We start from the raw sequence: 27,000 nt of genomic DNA, 5'->3' as shown, positions 1-27,000 counted from the left end.
CATACCTTCGCGTGATGTCACGCTAGGAGACACACTTGTGTGCGCTCACGATGTCGCGCGGTAGCTGTCGTTGCAATTTAAGATTTGCATTCAGTCATTAGTAGATGTCCATGAACTTGGCAGGCCTATTACAGCAGACCATAGTTCTACTTACTCATATCGTTAGTGCTCCGTTAGTGCACGTTTGTGCCGCTGAAGAAATCGTTAGTGCATAAAAGGAAACTTACTATTTTTAAAAAATATTTGTGGGCCTGCTAACTTCATGCCAGCAGACCCATTTGAGAAAATCGATTCAATCTTTGCACTAGTTAAACTAGCAGCGTTAGTGCTCATTAGGGCCGCCAATATAAACGTTAGTGCTCAAAGTGCAACAGCTCAAAACGTCGTAAAAAGGGGTCTGCTAACTTCATGCAGCTGACCCACATTTGTCAAATTGGCTCAGTCCTAATGCAAATTTGAAGCGGCTCGTTAGTGCTCGTTAGTGCTTCACATGCGAACGTTAGTGCTGCAAGGGATCCGCGTCAAAAAGGTACCAAACCACCTCAAAATTAAACTTGACTTATTGGGACCTGCCAACTTCACGCCAGTAGACCAACGAGTGAAATCCGTTTGATTTTCTACTTTAATCGACCGGTAAGTATTAGTGCTCGTTAGTGCCGCCAATATAAACGTTAGTGCTCAAAGTGTAACAGCTCAAAACGTTTTAAAAAGGGTCTGCTAATTTCATGCAGTAAACGCACATTTGTCAAATTGGCCCTGTCCTAATGCGAATTTGAAGCGGCTCGTTTATGCTTCACATTCGAACGTTAGTGCTGCAAGGGATCCGCATCAAAAAGGTACCAAACAACCTCAAAATTAAACGTGGCTTATTGGGACCTGCCAATTTCACGCCGGTAGACCAACAAACGAAATCCGTTTAATTTTCTACTTTAATCGATCTATTAGTATTCGTGATCGTTAGCGTCGCAAAAAAAAAGTTAGTGCTCAAAGCGCAAGAGCTCAAGTGTGAAATTATGGGTTTGCTAAATTCATGCAGCAAGCCCACATTTATTAAAGTGGTCCTGCCTTAATGCAAATCTGAAGCTCCTCGTTAGTGCTCGTTAAGACTTCACTTGTAAATGTGAGTGCATGGAATGGATCCGTGTCGAAAAACTATCAAAGCATCTCAAAAATTAACTATTACTTATAGGTTCTGCTGACCACACAACAACTAGCAAAATTTGTTTCCAATCCAAAAAAAAGAAGAGAATGAACGAAATGTATTTTGGAACTATGAAAAATTTCATGCCCAGCTACCTCTTTTTATACTATTAACAAAAAGACACTCATGACAAAATGCTTTTACTACGAAAGTGTGCGCTAGGAATAATTATAAAAGTAATTGAGACCAGGTACCAGAACATGTACTTTTAACTTTACCTACTTGTTTGTACCTAATTTGTAATAAGCGCTTAGTAACGTTCTTACTATCCTATTTTTATTACCTAATAGACACCCTCTTACATGGCAACGTGAAGTTGTGATGATATGAATGACTAATACTAATAACTAACAACACTATTATATAACTTTTATAATTATAATAATAATGTTTATTTGTGCTCATTGTGCAGCTATGGCTTTACACTAGTCAATAGGTATAGAAAAACGGGCATCTTATGACACATACGCATACCTAACATTATGCATAATTTCAGTTTACATCCACAAATTTACCTTTATGTTATCACATCTGTGTTTACCATATTTTCCCGAGAACTACCCTACCAAGCATAGGCCTCTTCGGCGCATTTTGCCTTAGGCCTCCTAAAGCCTAGCGGCGGCGCTGAGTGTAAGGTACTAGCATCAGTATATTAAAAAGAAATCATACCAATGTTTTGAACCGCATATTATAAAATGCAAAATATGAAAATAAAAATTGAAACCAGAGCTAATAAAGGCATCACTAATTTAATCGTTATATAGTTTTTCACAAAGCAAACTCATATTTTCAATCTTGAGCTGTTGCGCTTTGAGCACTAACGCTTTTTTTTTGCGACGCTAACGATCACGAATACTAATAGATCGATTAAAGTAGAAAATTAAACGGATTTCGTTTGTTGGTCTACCGGCGTGAAATTGGCAGGTCCCAATAAGCCACGTTTAATTTTGAGGTTGTTTGGTACCTTTTTGATGCGGATCCCTTACAGCACTAACGTTCGAATGTGAAGCATAAACGAGCCGCTTCAAATTCGCATTAGGACAGGGCTAATTTGACAAATGTGCGTCTGCTGCATGAAATTAGCAGACCCTTTTTAAAACGTTTTGAGCTGGTACACTTTGAGCACTAACGTTTATATTGGCGGCACTAACGAGCACTAATACTTACCGGTCGATTAAAGTAGAAAATCAAACGGATTTCACTCGTTGGTCTACTGGCGTGAAGTTGGCAGGTCCCAATAAGCCACGTTTAATTTTGAGGTGGTTTGGTACCTTTTTGGCGAGGATCTCTTGCAGCACTAACGTTCGAAAGTGAAGCACTAACGAGCCGCTTTAAATTCGCATTAGGACAGGGCCAAATTGACAAATGTGCGTCTGCTGCATGAAATTAGCAGACCCCTTTTTACAACGTTTTGAGCTGTTACACTTTGAGCACTAACGTTTATATTGGCGGCACTAACGAGCACTAATACTTACCGGTCGATTAAAGTAGAAAATCAAACGGATTTCACTCGTTGGTCTACTGGCGTGAAGTTGGCAGGTCCCAATAAGTCAAGTTTAATTTTGAGGTGGTTTGGTACCTTTTTGACGCGGATCCCTTGCAGCACTAACGTTCGCATGTGAAGCACTAACGAGCACTAACGAGCCGCTTCAAATTTGCATTAGGACTGAGCCAATTTGACAAATGTGGGTCAGCTGCATGAAGTTAGCAGACCCCTTTTTACGACGTTTTGAGCTGTTGCACTTTGAGCACTAACGTTTATATTGGCGGCCCTAACGAGCACTAACGCTGCTAGTTTAACTAGTGCAAAGATTGAATCGATTTTCTCAAATGGGTCTGCTGGCATGAAGTTAGCAGGCCCACAAATATTTTTTAAAAATAGTAAGTTTCCTTTTATGCACTAACGATTTCTTCAGCGGCACTAACGTGCACTAACGGAGCACTAACGATATGAGTAAGTAGAACTATGGTCTGCTGTAGTAGGCCTGCCAAGTTCATGGACATCATTAGTAGCGATGAAGCAAAGTCGAGATTCTTCTTCGTCAAGTTCTTTAGACGAGGAAGAGGATATAGAAAATGCGTGGCTGCTTTTACAGTGGCTAATGGAATACAGCGCAGTGTTTGGATTCACCACATAAATCATCGAAAAGAAGAAGTGGGGGAATTTCGTCAATTAGTCCACGAATTATTGAATTAAGATTCTACCAATTTCCACCCAAGCTTCTTGTCGAACCCTCTGATCCCGGTACTCAGCAGAGGAGTGATTGTATAGCCCTTCGCGCTGTCTCACCAGTTAAATTAAATGTTCGTCCATCTTTTCTTGACGAATCCACTTCGGAAAATACTTGACGTGATGTCACCTTCTACTACAAAATGTCATTTTGCGGGATAACAGAGGCGTGATATCATGCGAGATCAGAACAGCACGTCGTGAATGCGTGAGGTGACAACAGTACGATTCTAAAGACATAAAACCTCATAAACTTCTATACGTCAATGGAGTTGCACATTTTGCGCAGGTAACAGTCCGGACGACAAACGCGATATTTTTGAAGAATCGTGCACTTTTGTATAGGAGCATGAATTTTTGTATACGACTTACTTATACCCCAACAGTCATTTTAAACATTAGAGCCACTCTGGCTCTCTGCCAGGGGGGGCGTAGGGTGCCCATTTCAAAACGGTCGTTTTAGCAACCACTAGGGCTAGAACAAAATTAAAACACGGATTTTGTTGAGCACCATCTTAGCTAAAAAAAATGTTATATTGATATTTACCCTAAATGTATTGAGTGTGGCTTTTTTTGGGGTCAAAGTTAACCTTGATTGTTTTTCCCACAAAAAGTTGAGAATTTAGGCTTTCTCCACTCAAAATACTGTTTTTATTCATCTTTTTAGATGTATAGTTAAGCTTATTAACATACATAAATTAAATTAATTAAATTAAATTAATGAAATTGTAATTTTATATTATTTGTTGTGTCCTATTCTTCGTATAGTAAAATCTTATATGCAGTTTGAAAAGAAAATTGTAGCTTTAGAATAATAATTATTATAATTAGTTAATTATACAATTAATTAATACTGTACTATAGCTATTATTCACGATCGCATTCACCACACTTGCAACGTGGAGTGCAAGGCAAGTTCAATTTCGTACACTTGCAGGATGTACATACGCTGCGCTTAGAGTCACATTTCACCACTTCCTTATGCAAGCTTCGATCGCTGGGGGCAGGTCCATCCGTTTCATCTGATATAGAATCGAAAGCTTCAATTAATTTATATAATATGCAACTTTAATTATTTTGATGTAGTGCAATTTGTCCTCACTTACCTCCCACCTTTAGTTGTTGCGCTTCCACCCGAAATCGCCTGGATCAGGAAGAACAGGGTTTCTTTCAAGCGCATTACCCCAGACATGACCTCCTTGGTAGGCAGCATTATTATTATTATTATTATTATTAAGAGCATCCTGTGTAGGGGGAATATTCTCAATTTGCCTACCCTTGTTAACAAATAGGACTCTTCTGCAATCGTTGACAGTTACCTCAGGACTCTGCTCCGTGCTACCTACCAAGGAGGTCATGTCTGGGGTAAAGCCCTCGAGCGAAGCTTGCAAGGAAGTGGTGAAATGTCACTGTAAGCGCAGCGTATGTACTTCCTGCAAGTGTACGAAATCGAACTTGCCTTGCACTCCACGTTGCAAGTGTGGTGGATGCGATCGTAAATAATAGCTATAGTACAGTATTAATTAATTGTATAATTAATTAATTATAATAATAATAATTCTAAAGCTACAATTTTCTTTTCAAACTAGGTACATATAACATTTTACTATACGAAGAATAGGACAAAATAAATAATATAAAATTACAATTTCATTATAATTTAATGTAATTAATTAAATTTAATTTATATGTTAATAAGTTTATCTATACATCTAAAAAAATGAATAAAAACAGTATTTTGAGTGAAGAAAGCCTAGAGTCTCGACTTTTTGTGGGAAAAACAATAAAGGTTAACTTTGACCCCAAAAAAAGCCACACTCAATACATTTAGGGTAAATATCAATATAACATTTTTTTTAACTAAGTTTGTCCTCAACAAAATCCGTGTTTTAATTTTGTTCTAGCCCTAATGGTTGCTAGTTGGCAGAGGTATTACCGAATGGGTACCATTGCTAAAGCCGCCATTTTGAAATGGGCACCCTACGCCCCCTGGCAGAGAGCCAGAGTGGCTCTAATGTTTAAAATGACTGTTGGGGTATAGGTAAATCGTATACAAAAATTCATGCTTCTATACAAAAGTGCACGATTATTTGCTAATCCTCCGGACTATAACGTGAGTTTGCGTGGTAGCACGTGAGCTCACGTGACGTGACAGTAATGTGTTTCCGTCTTAACTCTACTGTGTTTACACGTATTTAATATTCGTCCATTTAATTCTTAAGTATTATTTTTATTTTATTTATTTTATTTTATTTATTTGTTTAACCAGAAACCATACAGAATAAAAATTCCAATTACATGGCACTGGGGCTCTGAACAAATATTAGGACTTGAGATCTAATTTTATTTATTATTGAATTTAGGGGATCGTGAAAGAAGTCGATATCATTAACTGAGGACAGCTTATTTAAAGTGATCAAGATCTTAATAAGTGGGGCAGTTGTGATGTTAACTGCAAAAATAGTATTATTTTGCCTTAGCTTAACAAATGGTACCTTAAGCTTAATTTCTTGAAGTAATTCGGAAGAGTTTAACAAATTGTGTAACATTTTGAAGACAAAAATTGTGGAGGCAATGTACCGTCGGGTTTCTAATCTCGTTATATTTAAACCGAAAGTACTATTTAAGTAATTAAGCTGGGTACCGTAAGAGATCAAATGTGGATAATTTTGGGTTGACCTAAAAAACATTACACGGATGAACTTTTTCTGCACTTTTTCGATCATGTCTGAGTATTTGACAGTTTGAGGAGACCAGATACATGCAGCATACTCAAGCTTGGATCGAATAAACGCATTATATAAGGTTAGCATTGTCTGTATATTCGTGAAATTGAGTGTATTTCTGATAACGAAACCAAGAAGTTTGTAACACTCATTTGTTAGGTATTCAATGTGTAAGTTGAAGTTAAGGTTGGTATTGAAAAACACGCCCAGGTACTTAACGGAGCTGACTCTTAGTAAGACCTTTCCATTCATCTTATAGTCAAAAAGTAAGGGATTTTCGATCTAGTAAAAGTAAGGACTTTACACTTATTGATATTTAGTTTTAGTTTATTTTTGATACACCACTTAATTACTGAGTTAATGTCCTCTTGAATATTTAAACAGTCACTTGCGGATTGGACTTTATTAAAAAGTTTTAGGTCGTCCGCTAATAGTAGTGCTTTCGAGTTTTTAGGGCATTTTTGCAAATTTATTTGTAAAAAGTAGCTTTTAATCTCACTTTGGCTGGCTGGCTGGCTGGCTGGCTGGCTGGCTGGTCGGATGGCTGGCAGCAAATGTGAGCGCGTAGAAGAACTCTTGTAGAAAGGCAAGGGGTGTACGTGTATCTACAAGGCCGTGTAATTTGTAAACCTTGGGGACAGAGCTACATGTTGTGGGGTTGGCGACATCTGGGCGTCGTCCTCGAGCGTAGTATACTAACGTGAAGGTTTTTCAGTTTTTTCCTATCTTCTACTACAGTTTTGGTTCGATTCTTTTCAAATTGGTGTCGTCGGAAAGATGTTGTAAACGCGCACAACTCCTGCGTGGCGGAATTTTGTTTTTTGGCCTAGGGGCGAAATTAACGACCTTTTGCAAGGCGCGCGCGCGCGTCTTCGAGAGGTAGTCAACTTCGGGCACCTTTTACCTTCCGTTGCGAATTCTGTCACGCGTTTTAACGTTTCGTAAATCTCGAATGGCTGTCTCTCTTTCTCGTGTCGCCAAAGAAGCTCGAGAAATGAGAAGTGCCCCCCCAAAAATTAAGTACTATCTTGTGGAAGGTTTTTAGCGAGATCCACCAAAATGTGGGTGTAATATAAGTATGCACCGAAAAAGGAAATGTGGTAGCCTCCCACAAGATCTAACTGATGGTGGAGAAAAATCTTCAAACGCGAATTGCGGGTGAACGGGACGTCGGAAGTGGGTACCGTCAAAGGGAATGTGGTAGCCCCCGACATGATCTTACTGATGGTGGAGTCAAATCTTCAAACGCGAATTGCGGGTAAACGGGACGTCGGAAGTGGGTACCGTCAAAGGGAATGTGGTAGCCCCCAACACGATCTTACTGATGGTGGAGTTAAATCTTCAAACGCGAATTGCGGGTGAACGGGACATCGGAAGTGGGTACCGTCAAAGGGAATGTGGTATCCTTCGACAAGATCTTTTATTCATGGTTGAGTCAAAAGTGGCTAATAGAATACTGATCTGCCGCACAAAAATGCGCTGAAGTCCCTTCGATCTCACACGAGGACTTTGATAATTTTTTATCACTCGCGGTAAATCATTTATGTATAAGAGAAACAGAAAAGGTCCAAGAAGTGTTCCCTGGGGAACGCCTGATGAGGGATAAAATTTTAAATTTGACATTACATTATGTCTTAACGGTGACGGCTGCGCTTTAATGTTAGTGCATGTTTACACCATGTGTTAGGATCTTAGGGATCGATTAACCTTCGATATCATTGACCACCTATGACTGTAGTTTTAAGTCAGATTTAGAATTACGGGAACCTATGTCCCGGTTCGACGCATAAAATATGTATTCTGAGATGTAATTTGTAGTAACGTTCCATAAAATTGAGTCTTAAGTCTGTTTCTCCCACCCGACATTACAAATTGACAAGAAACATTCGAAGATTATGTAAAATCCTAAAATCCGTCCAGCAGTTTAAGAGGAATTCGGTCACAAACACAGGTACAGAAGAAATTTATATATAAAAAAGATGTGATAATATATTTTACATTTTTTTGAATTTTTATTTATTGTACAGTGAACAGTTCTTGGAGCAAAGAGTAACACTCTTTGGTTGGACCAAACAGTAACCATAGTACCTACTCTTTGCTTAGACTTTCTAAAGTTCTTATTGCAATCGTGGTGGTTGTAGACATAAGACTCGCACTACAAGAGTAAAATTGTATGTGGCTGTACCTACAAATAATAATTTTTTTAACCTCCCTATTATATCAACCTGCCCCTCCCTGGGCCATCGACTGGCGTCGCCCTTAATTGGACCTCTCGTCGGATACTTTTTCTTTTACAAATTCTAGACAAAACTGTTGTCTGAATTCTTTTCAATGTTAACTTCTCATAATAAGTGGATTTATAAAGACACTAAACCTTCCCCATACTTCTTTTAATTGTTTCAGGTTTTAGATTCAAGGCATTAGGTGACAGCGACTATAGTTTCGACCCGAAGGTCGTTATCAAGCTTAAGTTTAAAGGAACATATAAAAGTGGTTGAAAATTACATATTAAAATGGTACATTTGGTTATCAATATGGGGAAAAAATTACTAATTAGAACATGGAAACAATTACAATATTAACAATTTAAAGACTTTTTGTCCTCACATATTATTATTATTATATTATATTATATATTATTACTTTGCTTGTCAAGATGGCTGCGTCCATCTCGTCTCCTTTAATTTTAATTTAAACAATTGTTTATAATATGTGAGGACAAAAAGTCTTTAAATTGTTAATATTGTAATTGTTTCCATGTTCTAATTAGTAATTTTTTCCCCATATTGATAACCAAATGTACCATTTTAATATGTAATTTTCAACCACTTTTATATGTTCCTTTAAACTTAAGCTTGATAACGACCTTCGGGTCGAAACTATAGTCGCTGTCACCTAATGCCTTGAATCTAAAACCTGAAACAATTAAAAGAAGTATGGGGAAGGTTTAGTGTCTTTATAAATCCACTTAGTCAATTTCACCCCGTTTTGAGTCGTTATAAGATGGATAGCCACCAATTAACTTCTCATGTTGATAATTGCCAGCAAGTTAAACCTTATTCTCACGAGAAATTATCGTTAATGAGTTTTGTCGAGGTATTAAAATTTTGTGTGTGTAAATGAATAGAATGAGAAAGGAGAATTTTCCCTACATAGCTACCAAACAAATTCCTGTTATGGAAGTCTTTCCAAGTCCAACCTCATTACAAACTCGAAATTTGAAGGTCAATCCCTGTTTAACGTACGTGCTGATGTAATTTCACACTCCACATAAACAATATCTCCTTAGTGACCAAACACTTCGAAACTGAATGAAATGAAAGAAAACCGCACCGTTTATCCAACTATGACAAATTGGCATCTAATTACGTACATCTTTCTAAGGTGACGTGACGTCTTGAAACGCGTCAGATGGAGAAGTTGACAACATTATTCATTTTCACTTTCTGAACAAATGTACCTATTAAAATGTATTAAATGAAATTCAATATTCTATTGCGGAATTAACAAACGTTGTCCTTTATTTCTGAAATTATCATTAAATTAATGAACAAGTCCCGGTAAGCGCTTTGCGTTATTTCAGATGATCAGAATTCTTGATGTTCTTATTCACTGTTGAATTACATCAATTTCGTATTTCTCAACAATTGTGATTGAAAATCACTTTGGTTAAGTTCGTTTGATCATTTTAATTCTTTCGAGACAAACGCAAAATCTAAGCGCGTATTCGCGAATTAAATGTTTTCAGGAAACATTACCGGTTAGCCACCCAGCGTCAGGGCTGGTACAAGATTTGGAGCTAGGATGAATAAGTAGTTTGGAAACTTAACAAGATACGAAGAATGGCATACGATTTTCCGTAGGGGATTTTTTCCACTCAGCTCGTATTCGGAAACCTTTTGACTTTTGATCCGGCTCATACTTATTCATTTCCGTAGAAATCGATTAGCGAAAGTTTGACATCAGTCATCACTATCTCTCCTCGAGTTAGAAGAAGAACAGACAGACGGATTCCCTTAAATAATGTTCTCGCCTGTTAAAAGCCGAAGTTAGATACGCAATTGGTCTATGCTATTGACTAAAATTTTTTAGCGTAACACAACAAAGTTGCGGTAACGCTTGTATGCTCAAATTTCCGTCGTCTCTCTGTCTGTCTGTCGTCGGTCTGCCTGTTCCTTCGTGATCTTGACCCTAGGGCCACCTAGAGTCTTCTGGTGTTCGCTAATTATGATAGCTGCGATATGGTCTATATTGGCCCATTACTCATCATTTACAGTTGTGTTACGCCACGCGGCAACACCCACAAGTGGGTTTTGAAACATCTTTTATTATTATGTTAATTGTTGCAGAACTCAAAATATAGATATGCTACGGTTAATAGTAGATGAGTATAATTCCCTGAGGGAACAATAATACTCCGAGCGACGTAGTCGCGAGGGTATTGCGTTCCCCGAGATAAAGAAATCTTCTTTCGATTGGTGTCATTATAAAACCCGCTAAGACCTAAATTATCATGAGGGAGCAACAATCTGCAAAAAACCTTTTTCCTATGTTAATTGCCTATGTTCTTTTTTGAAATATTTTTATTTTATGCCCGTGTATATAATAATTTAGAGGTACTTTTAGCAGAGCAGTGCAGCAGCTGCGCTCGGAAAATCGTACCTTCCAGCGTGTCTACCGAGACCTTAATAACATCACGCGATCGGTAGACCATTTTTTTTGGTTGCTTATGACATCAACCTTTTCCGACAAAAATTTCATCTTTGTAGAAATAACTTCAATCGAATAATTGTTTACTTGTACTATCAAAACAATAAAATGGCAGAATATCAGCTTTGTAGAAATGAGTGCACAAAAAATGTCGCTGCCTCCTGGACTAATAGGTTAGGTATCTAACTTACTCTTAAACTTTGTTTTTGACTGGGACTTTTTCTTTCACGCAACGCAATGTAGTTAACATATACCAGTTAATTAATATACATATAAAATATTATCACTGGCCTCTTGAAATTTCACTAGACGTAATAAATACGGACCTCCAAGTTTTACACATTGTTTTGTAAATAAATTGCGAGTGGCGCCACCTAACTAACAAGCAACTATAAAATAAAGGCAATAAAATAAAAATAAAAATAAAAACGTAATTTTTACGTACGTATACGTAAGCGATATGGAAGTCTTGCGCATAGTTGCAAAAGTTGAAAATGTTTCAAATTTACGTACGGTCAAAGATCATACTACTATTTAGTATGATCTTTGGTTTATTGTAAACCGCGAAGTAAATTTACGGAAACGATACGAATATGTACGAGTTACAGTTTAATGAAATATTTACGTATACGTTCATTGTAAACAAACACTAGGCTGAAGCACCCCGCATTCGTAGCACAAGCAAGCTGCCGAGAGACAACTTAAAGTAGCAATTATTGATACCAATAACCACCTGGGTAGGCTAACGGCTAACCAGGCGGATATGGTTCAAAATCACTTGGCCAAGGCTCTTGACCAGCATTTGTTCACCCTAGAAGGCCCCACACTAGCACCACGTTCAGGGGGTGGAGGTACTCGGGCGAAATTTTAAGAATATCGTGCGAGAACACTCCCTGGAGTGGTTGAAGGAGGTGGTTGGCAACCTCCCATAATTGTGGGAGGCTGCACGAAGTGCAGAATTCCTGGGCAAAGGTAGGCAGCTGGTATCTCTTCCACACAGCCGTGAAAGACCAACCTCAAGGGAGGCTGGTAGTTTTTGGCATTGAGGAAGCGGACCAGACTAACCTAATCGCCAAGGGGGGAAGACTCAGTTTCCATTCAATTTAGATAGGATGCTTTGAAGTAATACACTTGTGGTGGAATTTGCGTTTTTTATAAGAGGTTTATTGAAGTGTTTGCAATAAAAGCTTTTGGTAGAAGGGGCAAGTTTATTAATTTCAAAGAAAATGCTTCTACGTATTTCGTATTATTTCGGTTGAGTAAGAACGTTTGGCGCGTGCACTCGAAGCCGGCGTTATCAAGTGATTGTGATGCGTGAATTTATTTGAATGTCCTGGAGAAAAGTATTTTTTTTATAGTGGAAGTGGTGCTTCGTTAAATACTGGAATCAACGGAAAAACGTAGCTGGTTCCGACCGTTGGAAAGCGCGTACGTTTCTTTGCGCTATTTTTGCTCGGTCAGTCCGACCGATTTGGTTATTTGAAGGCGTAGTTTGTCTTTATTATAATAATATGACATAATAATTTTATGCAAGTTAACCCACGTTGATGAGAAATTTGAGGCGGTATGTCCGTTTCATGGAAAATCTGTCAACTTAAAGAATCAAGCAGTTGGTGCACCGTAAGGTCTTCTGTTAAGGTCCTCTTGTTAAAAGTTAAAAGTTTGCACCGTCTGAACAGCCATCGACAATTCGTCATTTTATTTATCGGGTTAATGTAGTTTGTTATCAAGTTTTTGTGCTAAATAAAAGTAAAGGTCAGAACCTGTCAGATTTTGTATGTGCAGTTAAGTGCACCTTGTTATTGCAAATTTTTGTACAATCGACCGCCTGAGTGCGGAATAATTTGTCTAAACAAGCTTCAGTTTTGATTTGCTTGAGCTAGCTGAGCAGGTGTTTTGTGGGCGGTATAGTTGAACGCTTTCCAAGGCACACATCAATACTTTAACATGAAAATAAAGTTGCCACCAAGCAAATAATAGTTTTAAACAACTAAAACGAGTAATTTTTAATTAAAACAGATATTAAATCAGGCGCTGCAAAGTACTTGCTTAGAACGGCAATATCATTTCTTAGTATTACATTACAATAGCGATTGAAATGGCATAACTTAAAACCAATCAAATAAATGAATTACTGGCGATACATATCGCATTATGGGAACAAATTAAAAGTGAAAAAATTCGGGTTCGGTTGATTGAAACCGTCCAATCCGCATTGTGGTCGCTTCTAAAATGCCCACAACGAAAAATATTTAATTACGGTGTATGGTCATTTAAGTTCGTCCATAACGCGTTATTCGCCCATTGAGCATTTTCGATATTTGTGCGTTGATCCTTCAATTCTTTCAAGTTTGCACTTTAACATTGAAATTGCTGTAGCTGGTTACCGGAGTACAACAAATAGCGTATGTACCACAAGACTAAAGTTCGTCCTAATCCCTCGGGCACTTCTGCACCCTAAAAACACAGACTTTAGTCCCTTGGTATATAATATACTATTAATAACTCATTTATTCGTCAATATTTCTATTGTAGGATTATTTAAGTGCCAAAATGTATTTAAATAATTTGACCATTCGTACTAGTTATACAGAGATATATTTTTTTAAAAGAATACATGTATAATTCTCTTGTGTCATTGAATAAAAATGTTATTCAATTCCTATGTATCCTTTCACCCCTTTCAGATGGACTTGTTCAAAGCATTATAGACAATGTAGGCAAGTTTATTCATGTATTCATTATTCATTATTTCGTGTAATAGCAATATTATTCCTAAGCGTTAAATTTTCTTTTATACTATGCGATAAAAAAGAGTTGCTGTGGAGTCACCTTTTACATGGGAAAACATATTTTCGCGCTTCTTTCTCTGTACTGAAGCCGTCATTGTGCAGATACTAGTCAAATTAGTTACAGAATCTTTTACGACTCCCCTATAATCACTTTGCATCTCTATGCTATTTCAAATGGTTAGACGGGCTTAGACCGCAAGTAATGCACATTTCTATGTATAGGTATTTCGATCCTTTCAATATTTCTTTTACTGCATTTTTCTATAATGAAATCTGTAAATTACTTACGTGGTTCTAATGTAATTAGTGAACAAAATTATTAATGACCAATTGCACCATCAAAATTAAGTATCGCTTAAAATTAAGCTTACATGCCATAGGGTTGGTATTGATTTTTAGTTCGACGTTTAATTTTGATGGTGCAACTGGGCATAAGTCTCGCCAGGAAAGAATGCCGATCACAGAACACTTGATACCGGTCTACAATTGGGGTTTACAGTATAGTTAAATTCCGTAGTTCTAATTTAATAAGCGTATACCTGAAACCATAAAACAATTTTTTGGACAATAACAGTTTATTTAAAAATAGCGGCTGATTAGAAAAAAAATAATTAACATGTGCAGTATTAGGGGTTTCTTAGGGGGTTCCTACGACCATTTTTATCGCTGATAAAAAGCTACACGGTGAAAAGGTATTAGTTAGATGAAGTAAAATTTCTTTAATACAACAAAATAAAGATGTCGCTATTTCACGACTAAATATTTCATTCCCGCAAGAGAAATATTTTGTCAATATTCAAGTATTTTGTTAATTTAAGAAACGTTGCGTTGATTGGAGCATATCTCTAAGTTCTCAAACACCATGTATAACTCTCGCCAAGAAAGATTGCCGGTCACAGCACACCTTGTGTCGATTTACAGTCTTTGTTTTTATTAAGATGCGAGCGACTTCTGGAATAGGATCGTGCTAATGTTGAACAAAAAGTCTTTTCGTTGTACATTGACACGATACTATTCCGGAAGTCGCTAGCACTTTACGAAAAACATAGATTGTAGATCGGGATCAAGTGTTCTGTGACCGGCAATCTTTCCTGGCGAGAGTTATAGACGCCTTTTATCGGTATCGTTTTAATGCTGTTATGTAATATTACGCTAATAAGTAAAAAAAAATAAGCATGTGCCATTTGTTACCTAATGGATGAAACGTTATGGAAAGCAAGGGGCATGTATATCTCTCGCCGCATTTCTGGAAATAGGTAATTTTCACGAAAAAATTTATCATTTTAGATCCGAAATACCCACAACCGTGCAATTTATTACTATATAATTTATTTGATCTATATGAAAAATTGTGCTATGTTTCTAAAGGTTTGAAGGGATTTTTTCTGTTATAAAACAAGCGCTACTGCATAATGTGATGCAAAATATGTTATGTAAAATAATATACGAAATACCCAGAATTGTACTTACCCGTCGTCAAAGCTAAAGGGAACTGGTTAGAGGCGAATTTCCCCTTCTTACATGTGTTGTTGTTTACCTGTATTATACCTACTCCATAATGTTATTTTTAGTGTCTAACTGAATCTAAAAGAAATAAGTGATAAATTAAATCATCAGCAATACTTGATTAGGTATAATTTAACGGAAGTATTAACCTAGAGGCCCAGGGTTAAATTAGGATAGATGGATAGGTCCAGAGATAAAAAATAGTCAAATTTGTCTTGTTTTAATATTATACTGGCATCGTTATGCACAGAGTCTATCATATGCACATAGGCGCGCAAGTGTCACGTATGCGGCAAACCTCGCCAACTTCTGTAAGTAGCCCAATAACAAGGTGTTACATTATAAGTACATATGTAAAACAAGCATAAATTGTACACAAGTCTTACCGAAATAGCTTAGTAAATGGTTGCGTTATAAGGTAGTAGCATGCTATATTAATTGAGGTTTCGTTCTTGTTAGAGAATTAATAGGGAAACTTCACCAATAGATATGTTTCGTCCAGACAATTCATTATGCCTTTGTGGTTACTTTCCTCCGACAAAACATTTTTGGGATATACAGTGATATTCATTTAGAAGTAGACAGGGATTTTCTGTATGTCTACTTTTAAATGACAAAAACTCTTCTGAAGTACGCCTAATTTTATGCAACCAAAATAACTTCATAAAACAAATGAATTTGCTGTCATAGTGTCATATTAATTAATTGGAATATTATTGCTTTGGCTTTCTGATTGTTATTTTCGTTCGTGTTCGATGTATTCAACTTACGAAAAAGTTGTTATTGTCAATTGGTATAGTTCCGGTAATAGTGGATATGCGATCCACATAGACACCGTAAACAACTCTTACTTTTAACGGAGGATATGAAACTGAATGATTTAATTTTTGTGGAAGAGAATCCCATAAGAAACTTAAGAGAAATAAAAGCATACTATTTACTGTCGCTTTTATTAAAATCTAAAATGGTAATGCAAAATGCGTGCGCATGTTATTTCGGTTGCATAAACTTAGGCGTCTCTCGGAAGCATTTTTGTTATTTAAAAGTTGACATAGGAAATCCCTATGCCTACTTTTCTAAATGAATAACATTATATAAGTTTTGACATCACTAATAGATAGATTTCTTCCAGACGTCCCAATCGCCCTATGTGAGATATAAGGAATTATTTATTTCCTTTCGTTTTCAGTTTTGCACGTTTTGCATGCAAAAACAGCAATAGGAAATAATTCATGGGGAGGCCTTCCTTTGAGACAGCGAAATTTGATAGCCATCTGGCACAACCTCAAGATATAGGCTGCATATTGCAAAAAATTCCAAGACTCTAAGACCATTCCCCTAAAAGTAGTTCAAAACCGCAGAAGTGGGTCCGGATAGAGTGACAGACGTACAGACGGACGGACGGACGGACAAAACGCAACATTTTTTTAATTCTTAAAAATGCAATAAAAATTGGACGGAAGGAGGATCAAACCAATAATGTTTTCTAAATAAACCCACAGGATCCAACGTGTTTCGTTAGGGAGTCACCGTAAAAAAAAAGTGGTGAAATTTCTTCTTTAATTTTTTCTCACCAACCATAAGAGTTAACTGGTGATACGTCTTTGAATAGGTTTTGGGGTACTCTTTCCGATTTTGCGCAAAAAATCTGACTTAGACGAAATTTTGTATCTGAGAATTTTTGCAAATGAAAATCACGAACCGGACATTAGTTTTTGAAAAAATTTGAAAATTTGTAAGTGCTAAGAAACAAATTAAAGAAATGCAAATTTTACCACTTTTTTTGGGTGGCCCCCAAACGACACGTTGGAAGAGTAAAAAAGCATGCGAAGACGTTAAACGGTGAAGAGTTGAGCTAGGAAGCTGTTGTGTCAAGAATTTGGCACATTTTTGAAAGTAGTAAAACTTGCCAGACGTTTGTCGCATCTGTAGCCAGCAGATATTTTTCACTCATTCCATATATAATTTCTGTAGTGCTCTCTTTAATCCGCGATGAATTTTCGTTATCGTCGAGTAAACAAATGAAAATGATCTTATGGAAAACATCATTTTCGTTGTTTATTTGCCAAACAATCCCAATTAGAGAAGATAGATTATTCAGAATAACGTTATCGTTGTTTTTTTAGCTTCGGAGATAAACACATTGTTAGCCAACATTAAATTAAAGGATCAATGGTAATTAAAATGTAACACTTACCTAACATCTTGAGAACACGCCGAGATGTCTGGATCTGTCGTTGTTTTACAGATTCACTTCTTTTGCTCGCGGCAGTCGTGGCGTCATTGCGTCTTCGGAAGTCCCATTGAACCTTTTTCATTTTATTCGAGCTCCTTAGTCTCATTCCAATGAGTACATACAATATTGTAATTAAGCTCATCGGTCCGATGAAAAACACAAACGTGGAAAATTCAAACGAATGAGGAATGATAGTCCTCACAGCGTCGCATTTCGTACTTTCTGGAATTCCATTGATACTAACAACTTCAAACTGAAGCGCTTGCGGCACGGCAAACACAATTGAAACTAACCAAATGATAAGTATAAATTTGACCGCTCTGGAGAGTTTTGACATCGTATGTGATAAGAAGGGGTGGCATATTGCGATATACCTTTCAACTGTAAATGCAGTTATTGTGAGCACGGTCGCGTTTGCAGAGGTTTCCGAAAAAAGTCCTCTGAGCACACAAAAAACTTGCCCAAATACGTAAGGATACCGCGACCATATGCAGTATACCTCTTGAGGAAGACCTGACACTAAGAGCAATAAATCGGAAATCGCTAAACTAAATAGATAGTAGTTTGTGGCTGTATGCATAGATTTGTTACGAGATATCACAACACATGTACTTATATTTCCTATGAGACCAGTAACAAAAATGATCACGTAGATTATAGTAATTGGAATAACAACATTTAAGCTGTCCCGTTTTGGTCCATATAATTTCCTAATAAATTCACTAGAATTATTGTAGTCCAACTGTGTATAATTTTCTGTCGCACTTTCTATCAAAGTTGTTTCCTCCATTTTTCAACTTCACATAAGCACTACTAAAATTTTGCGTACAGAAACGCGGTTTCCGCGCCTGTACAGAGCATTACTATGTGTCAGCCTTCACCGCCAGGAAAGTTGGACGAACTGATGCTAAAACAAATCTGTTTTCACGATAGGGAGTTGCTCTTTCAATTGCGCACATCTATTCCTACGTATTCCTATAACCAAATAGGTAATCCCTAATTCATCTCCTTACTTGAAACACTTTAATCAGTTGTTTCGAGTGCACGTGAATGTTAAAGCATTTCTATACTAGCAAAACAACTATGTATCAAATCTGAACAGGGATGGAACTTTTTGTCAATTGCCAGTTTACATAGGTACGCTGGAGGGTACGCTAATGCATCATTTTGGCATTCTCAATCATAAATTTGCCTCTAGCTTCGCCCCAAAAGATATGAATCTTTCCAAAAGGAAATTTCTAATGAATTTGTACAATTGACAACTGTTGTAGTGTTTCTTATTTATTTATTTATGCAAACAAATTATCCGAGCTTGAGTACAGGCATTATGTAATTGTACCATGATCTAGAAAATGACTGGTTATTACCTTGGGCTGAGAGAGGATAAATGACGGGACCGATTATTTTTACCAGTACGATTAATTACTTGTGAGAAACATTTAAATGGAAAAAAAAAGGTATAGTCTAATGATCTAACTCATATTAACTTAACTGTCTATATCAATATTTTAAACGTAAATTTCTTCAGACCATTAAACTTGGGTCACCGAGAAACATTCGCAACTTTGGAATGGATTTGGCGTGCTATTAAAAAAAAGTAAATTCGATAAATACCTAGGAATAACATAGCATTTAAAGTATATGTTAGAAGTAAGCTCTTTACGTCGCTAAACTTAGGTTTGCCTTTGCAATTCGAGCTGTGCCAAACCTCTCCAGGCAAAAGTTCGAGGTTATTTCGTATTACGGACATTGCCTGATGTGTAATCCGGCAATCTTATGTTTGCCAGCTGTGGGTTAGGAATGTTCGAAATCATTTTGTATAGATATTTAAAGTTATTAATACAGGGCGTCCCAGTGGAAATCGATACATTTTAACCGTAGAGAAAATAAGATAGAAAATTGGAGAAGAATTGCAGTTATTGTTAACCTTAAAAAAAGGAAAGTTTGTGTGTTTGTGATAAGAAGAATTTGGTGAAAATGGGAGACAGACTGTCTCGAAGTACGAGCGAGAACGCAAAGAGTTTTCGTTATGATGACAGCGAACGTGTGCCATTAAAACATTAGAACTCGATATTTAGAGTCATGTCTCAAATAATTTTAAGCGCAATATTTATATTATTTTTGGGCAATGTCTACCCTTTAGTCTCGCACTCAAAACCCTTAAACTCTCTTTACTGTAACGCCGTTTTACTAAGTATCTTTTTCGATATGTTTATTTCTATAGATTTAGTGAAAAATAAACACTATATACAGGCTGTTTCACGCAAACCGTTATCTAAAAGTATTTAGACTTCCATTAATAATTTAAATGTGACAATTTTCATACCAACATAGTTTTTCATGATTTATCGAAAGAAAATATTATCATAATCGTTTCACTTCCGGTTTTATCGGATGTGGATAGCAACTTACTTATTTTAAATAGAACACCCTACATTTTATTACATTTTCGAAATGTACATGAAACTCTACGTCGTTTGATACCAATTTCCCTATACCTAGCATCAAAGGTTTTGAAGTTATTCGAGATTTTTCAAAATTTTTTACGATTCACTGCTTTTTTTAGCCCCTGTAATTTCAAAAAATCTTTCAAAATCAACAATACTGACGTGATGCTACATACGAATAATTTAAATTTTGGCCGCTCTTTTACAGGGTGTTTTAAAATTAATGGTCAAGTTTAATAACTTCAAACCAAAGTTGATTTTTTAATGAAACCTGCTTTAGTTTTTTGCACTTTCAAATGTGGAAAAAAATTCTGCATCGATCAATTATTACATTCCCTATATCTATCTGTTATAGTTTTCGTTTTATTTAAGGTTTTCTAAAATTGTGACCGTTATATGCATAATTTTCTTAGGAGGCCTTGAGATAAACACGTTAGCAGACCTTCGCTACTCGTTGCTCATGTTAGTTTATATCATTTAGTATGAAAAAATACTTTAATGAATACAAAGTTAAATAAACGTGTAAACAAATATCGAAATATGCTATAGCATGTACAAAACCAAATTTTGAACCTGGTGGTAGTTTTGCTTTTATTTAATTTAAAGTGTTTATAGGAAATATCATTTAATTGCTTCCATGAATAAGAAAGTTGGCAACTGTTCTTCAAACGGTTTGACAGCTGAAGAAGATTTCAAAAATACGACTTTTAAAAATAGTGATGGAAGGTATGTTGTTGAATTGCCATTCAAGAGGGGCGCACTCTCTTTCTCTGGATCTAGCGATATTGCCTTAAAAAGATTTGTACCTATCTCAAGACAGTGTTTAAAAGAATATTTAACTTTAAGACAAAAGAGATCCTTGGCTTTCCCAACTCAAAATGAAGATACATTTTATTATATCCCTCACCACTGCGTTCTAAAAGTTGAATGCTGTACCACAAATCTTAGAGTGGTGTTTGACGCTAGTGCGGTAGATGTGAATAATAAAAGTTTAAACGATTCCCTTTTAACAGGAGCCAAATTTGCAACACGATATTCAGCCCTGTGATGGATCAGAAACGTGCGTTATTTAGTATAGGCATACAGGAAATTGCTACGGGGGTTCCTTCTGGACTTGAAAATTACCATCGGTTCCGCCCGGCAAGGCAAACCGTCTTCTTCTCAGGCTGCTCAATCGATAAAAATAAATGCTCCGGCTAACTCAAATCGGTGGGCTTTTAACTCTTTTGAAACTGCGTAACAAACCTTAACCTGCCGCCTACCAGTCTCCTGCCTCAACTCCTACTCCTCTCTTTCCTTCCCCTCGTTCTTCGTTAAAGACATAGGCACATTGAAACCAAATAGATAATATATTGAAATGATATTAGAGATACAAACAAATTACAGGGATCTAGCAATTCTTCTCTCCTCCTTGTAAAAAAAATAGCTTAACAATGACAACTAAACTAACTAAAAATCCTACCAGGTGAGACTAATTTACTCAAGGGGTGGCCATCCTCTACAGTTTGAAAATTTCAACAACAGGTCATTGGTTTTTACTCCAGCGTGGGCTGGGACTTATTTAAATAAACACAAAAATTTATCCTACTCTTTGGTAATCGTTCATTGGACTTTAATAAACAATCAAATCAAAATTATTTACTATAGCTTCATTACCAAAAAGTGGAATTTTACAGAACGTTACAAATTTAATTAGACTAACCTTTACAACATTTGTACAACCGATCTTGTGAACTGCTCTTTCCTCTGGTACAGGGTGGATGTGATGAAACCTGACACTTAGGTCTCTGTGACTTCCTAGGGGGTGGCTTGAAATTAACGCACGGAAACAAAATCCACGGTGCCTATCCTTCCTCGGACGAAAGCAAAGTTTAGTGTTTGAACCGAAGCTTAGTCCAGGAATCCTTCGCGTGGCGAGTGGGAGACGGCTAGTTGCCAAAGTTTCTACACAGCGGTGTATTTAATTTAAACAGTGACCCCTACTATTTCCTTCCACCGGCTCTTAGAGTTTATTAACTTTGATCGCCTGCGGGAGACAGATTTTTGAGTTAGCGGCACGGCAGAACACAAATTTTTATGAGCGCTATCCGACGGTAAACCGCGATTTGTTCTTGGGTGGTTCGACTTATTAGTTCACCAGCTCTTCTTGGGGCAAATATCTCTCCAAAACGCAGCGCTCCTTCGACAAATGACCGTACGACACTAGTAGGAAATTCCACCTGGGGCGGATCCCGAGTATCGGCGCCTTGAGGACTAGGGCAGCACTTTGAATTATATATCCTCGAGAAATCACAACGTATCCTAACGCGATTCACTGCATCCAAAGTAAACTGGGGTGAAGCTCAAGGGTTCGCCAAAATATCACCTGATCGGAACCTGGGTCTTCGTCGCCCAGAAATCAACGCGAAAAGAAAATAACACTTCGAAACGGGTGCAAAAAGCACGCAACTGCGAGCAAGCGAAATAAACCGGTGGCTCAAAACGCTAAGTGTACCAAAACGATCACTCAAGGTACGTGTTGACCGCTTGACGTACTAACTGCGAGTCTTTTCAAAACGATTGCTCAAGGTACGTGTCGACCCCTCGACGTACTAAACTCGAGTCTCTTTAAAACGATCACTCAAGGTACGTGTTGACCCCTCGACGTACTAACCGCGAGTCTCTTCAAAACGATCGCTCAAGGTACGTGTCGACCCCTCGACGTACCAACCGCGAGTCTCTTCAAAACGATCCCCTTCTTCAGAATTGAAATGAGAAAACCACACCCAAATTACCATAAAACAAAAATGGCTCCCGCTAGAAATTCTCCCATTGGTTTAGATAAAGAAGACTTAACCCACTCTAACTTCGTCGTCAACCTCCAGGAACTGCTGAATAAACTGATCTCACGGTTTTCTGCTGACGAATTTAAAACCCCTTATCTCTTGATGGCTCGGTGCTATATCCGCTCCTATTCTCGGTCTAGACGGCGCCTTGGGTGATAAACGAACGACAAAAAACTCGCATTACTCATGATGACGTCAATCAACTTTGCACTCTTCCCACGACGAAATTAAATCTGAGCGAAATTAAATCTATCGGACCATAGTCTTGAGCGAACCGAAATGCCCAAACACAAAATTTCTAACCGCAACAAATAATGAAATATACAGGGTGACCTTCACTATCATGACAAGAAATTTCGAATTTTTTAATGAAATTTGGCGCGAAATAAAACCACTCGTTACAAAATACATAGGTAAAATAACATTTTCTATAGATAACCTGCACTAATTATCTTTAAGTAGGCACATTATTACAATTTAGGTTTCATTCCATAGTTGCTCTATTTTAGTCGGGAATCTGGGAGTCGGGAAAAAAATTCGAACATGGTATGTGCACTCAAAGATATACATTTTGAAAAATACGTATCTTGTGCAGAATTAGATGCCGATTCTGAATCACGCTTTTTGAAAATTTGTCACGGCCTAACCGTAATAGCGCTAGCTTTAGGGTGGAATTCATAGACATTACTTAAGTTAGACTTACACTTTACTAAGTGCACACTTAGTTTAGTTTAAGTGGAACTTATATTTACTGCTAGTATCTGTCCGAATTTCGCGCGTTACTATAGCAATAATGTCATGCGTCACCTTAACTATATCTTTGAAACGCGCTAAGTATGAGTAAAGTGTAAGTGTAACTTAAGTAATATCTATGAATTCCACCCATAATTCAAGTGGCGCAATTGAGCGCATAACCAAATGTATCAGGTGACCTAGTTACAAGCGACAAAATACGTACTGGGGAGGGCTACGTTCAGTTGGCCTCCCCCCAAATGTTTTTTCGAATTTCTAAAAAACGATAATGGCGCAAGAGTTATTATCGGTGGCGCATATGAGCGCATAACGAGCGCATTCATTTTAAAATAATACGACTACCAAATCTCTCAGTGGGGGGGCCAAGTTAACGGACCCGAGGAACCTAAATCCAAATTTTGAAGCAAATCCGTCGAGGCGCGAAAAATTACACGGCAAAACGGTCATTTACTGGCCTACTAGTGTTAGTTTATAATTTGTGGTAAAACAGAAGCAATGTTTGTAGATTATAAATAAGTAAACGATTTACTGAAAGCATGATGATACACCACTGCAATTAAATAAATGATCATCAGTTAGTACCAACTTCATAATTTTTATGATTTGCGGGAAATTCAAACTGTCATCACTTCTAATGAATCACTCGGTATAAGAACAATGCAAAACTGCATTGGTATTTTTTACTGAAATTTCTGACCGATATATTTGAATATAATTTTAATATTTAAATCGATTTTCTAGTTTACATAATATTTAACTATCTATACCTACGTGGTATGTTGTTAGATTTATTTTCAATTGTAAAAATAATGAAAATCGAAAAGCTGAAAATTTTTCTCTATTCGAATTAGAAGGTGCACTTTTGATTCTATAAGAGATGAAAAAAGAACTATCCATACGAATAATGCGCTTTATTAGCAGATTATAAATCGCCAAAAGCCATGTAGATCGTGCAAATAGAACTCCAGTAAGTGATCCTTTATATTGGTTTTATCAACGGCTCTAATTATATCCAAAATTATGATAAATATCGAAAATCAAAATCCGTAGGAATAATCTGTGTTATATTTCCTACAATATCCAACATCGAAATAATTTTCATTCAAAGCAACTGTACACGGTAAGTGAGAAAATACCGTCCTTTTATACTTGGTAGCTTTCGGCAAGATCTTATTGATGGTTTCCTTATTCAATAAACACTGATCTGCCAACAAAAATGCGCTGAAGTCCCTTCGATCTCACACGAGGACTTTGATAATTTTCTTTGTATGAGGCCACTTTGTGTCGTTCGCATTTAGAAAATAGAATCACGTTTGTTACTTTTAGACAATGTAAAATTAATCAGACTTTAATTTGACACCATTCAATTATTTATGTCTCAAACTCGAATCTATATACGTACGGTATACGTCGACAATACTGTAAAAGTGAATAAAGCTATATATTTTGCGGCATCCATCAAAATTACCATTATTACTATTATTCTCCTCAGAAAAGGATATCGGATACCTACTTTTGTTATTAATCGTTACATAGTTGATGGTAAATTTCCGTGAGAGATTGACGGAATGTGTAATCCAAACGGTTCGGGTTTACTGAGAGATGAGAAGCAGAGCGACATAAAAGCCCGCGGCCTCTACTACTCTCTGTTAGCTTTCTACCCCATTATGCTTTCTAGTCGTTTGCTGTCCTCTCCTGCTTAATTCAAAATCTCAACCAAGAGGCTGCGGATTTTGCTACAAACATTTTGGTTAGTTGTGTCTTGCGAAGGTATATTTTTAGACTATGCATTCAATAGAAGTTCTGGGACTACGAATAATGAAATTTTTGTGCACTAATTATTTAATACATTATTATATTAGATAAAAGAAAAAAATTGGCAATTTATGGAAATTTATCCTGTAAGCCCAGAACAAGAAAGGGGTAATAAATAACAAAAAAAACTTTCACAATTGTTGGAATATACGAATCGCAAATACCTTCCAAAGTACTTTTTTATAACTTATTCGTTCAATACAATAATTGGACGCATCTACTTGTTTCATTCGTTTCATTTTTAATTAAGTTTCATCAAATAATTCATTAAAATGGAACTAAATCTTTTTCTACTTGTTCTAAAAGTATCTAATATTTTGCCCGCAACTTGTCTTTGTCTCCAGTTTGTAATTATCCGAGCTACTGCATAATTTCCTTATACTACAGAGATGTCTTCCAGTGAAGAAGCATAGTAGGTGCCAGATAACAGACAGTCTTCTACGTACTGAACTATGTCAGACTTTTTTATGGGTTCACTAGGCTTAGAAGATAAACTTGGTTGTAGAAACTTTCACTCGATTTTATGGAGACCCAAGAGAATGGAAAATTTTTATTTTTCCCTTAATGGGGTTTCAAATCTAAATGGGAATCTGACTTTCAATTAAACTTTTACTTAACAATTTCGATTAGCCGTCAATCATGCCTTCCCGTTTAAATGCCCCTGCGACTATCTTTTGTGGCGGATAGGGATTTCGCTTTAGTCTTCATGTCATTAATCTTGCGTTAATTACCCCGCCTTAATAAATAGTTCACCTGAGCTATGCTACTTTTCATCGATATTTTCATCTTATATTTTGGAATTTCCGTTTCGTTGTATCTACATATACAGGGAATGTCAATGTCAAATTAGGGTTAGCTATTAGTCTTTCTTTTTATTAATAGTATCAAATGGTGGTTTTCTAACACAAATATGTACTTATATCAAATGTACCGGGTTGTTACAAACTCTCCTTTTCTCCTACTTCTTCTGGTTGATAAAATCGAGGGTGGTTCTTATGATGTAGTTATATAAATATGGCCCGGCTGCTCGTCAGTTAACAATCCTCTTCTGGCCCCAAGGATAAGGGGTAAGGGATGAATAATAAACCCAATAATCTTTATTAAAGGTTAACGGTTCTTATTTTAATACCGCCTTTACTGCGTTGATTTATCAATCGACGTTTACTGTAAGAGAACACATTTGAGTAAATGGGGTTGAGGCGAAACGATTGCTGAAAAGGTAAATAATTAAACCACATTCACTGGCAAAATCATACTTCGCATTGGTAGGAAATATTCAAACTTTATTTATAATCGTATGTGAATACTAACTCAGTGTCAAATGAATGGCCGTTAGGTGCTAAAAGAAAACTATATGTTTACACACAGACACACTATGTACAATAAAGATAAAGCGAACTGCAATACGTGAATATGTTAAGAATGTCGAGGCATGAGTCAAAGTTTTATAATAGGCAATTGGCGTTCACAAAACACAAATAGGTAGTTAAAATTATCTTTACATTAATGGGTGTACCAAGTTTATACTAATACGCCACAATAAGTTCTATCTATAATTGATAATTCGACAATGAGATCATACTTCGGGGACGGTTTATGTAAACAATTGGAATTCGTGCTACTTGAATGGATTTTCCTGACTAAAATTTAAAAAAAAAACTACAAATAAATACAGAAAAAGACTTCGAAGACCAAACGAGAGTCTCGTCGAGACTCATGATTAGACGCTTGGCCATCGGACATCGGTAAGAAAATTTGG

The 27,000-nt window shown here is 36.8% G+C and overlaps 1 protein-coding gene across 1 annotated transcript in view; it reads right to left on the bottom strand.

Annotated features, from left to right (window-relative positions):
• LOC116181193 (pyrokinin-1 receptor-like) overlaps window positions 1–18,289 on the bottom strand; it is a 72,123-nt gene extending 53,834 nt beyond the window's left edge. Inside the window, exon 1 of the mRNA XM_031501476.1 lies at window positions 17,363–18,289. Coding sequence (XP_031357336.1) covers window positions 17,363–18,191 — 829 coding nt within the window. The 5' untranslated portion in view covers window positions 18,192–18,289. The remainder of the gene's footprint in view (window positions 1–17,362) is intronic.
• Between the last annotated feature and the right edge of the window lie 8,711 nt (window positions 18,290–27,000).

This window comes from Photinus pyralis, unplaced genomic scaffold, assembly GCF_008802855.1.
Source record: "Photinus pyralis isolate 1611_PpyrPB1 unplaced genomic scaffold, Ppyr1.3 Ppyr1.4_LG9, whole genome shotgun sequence".
NCBI classification, from domain to species: Eukaryota; Metazoa; Arthropoda; class Insecta; order Coleoptera; family Lampyridae; genus Photinus; species Photinus pyralis.
The sequence above is the reverse complement of the archived record's forward strand: the minus strand, read 5'-3'. Positions and strand labels throughout refer to the sequence as shown.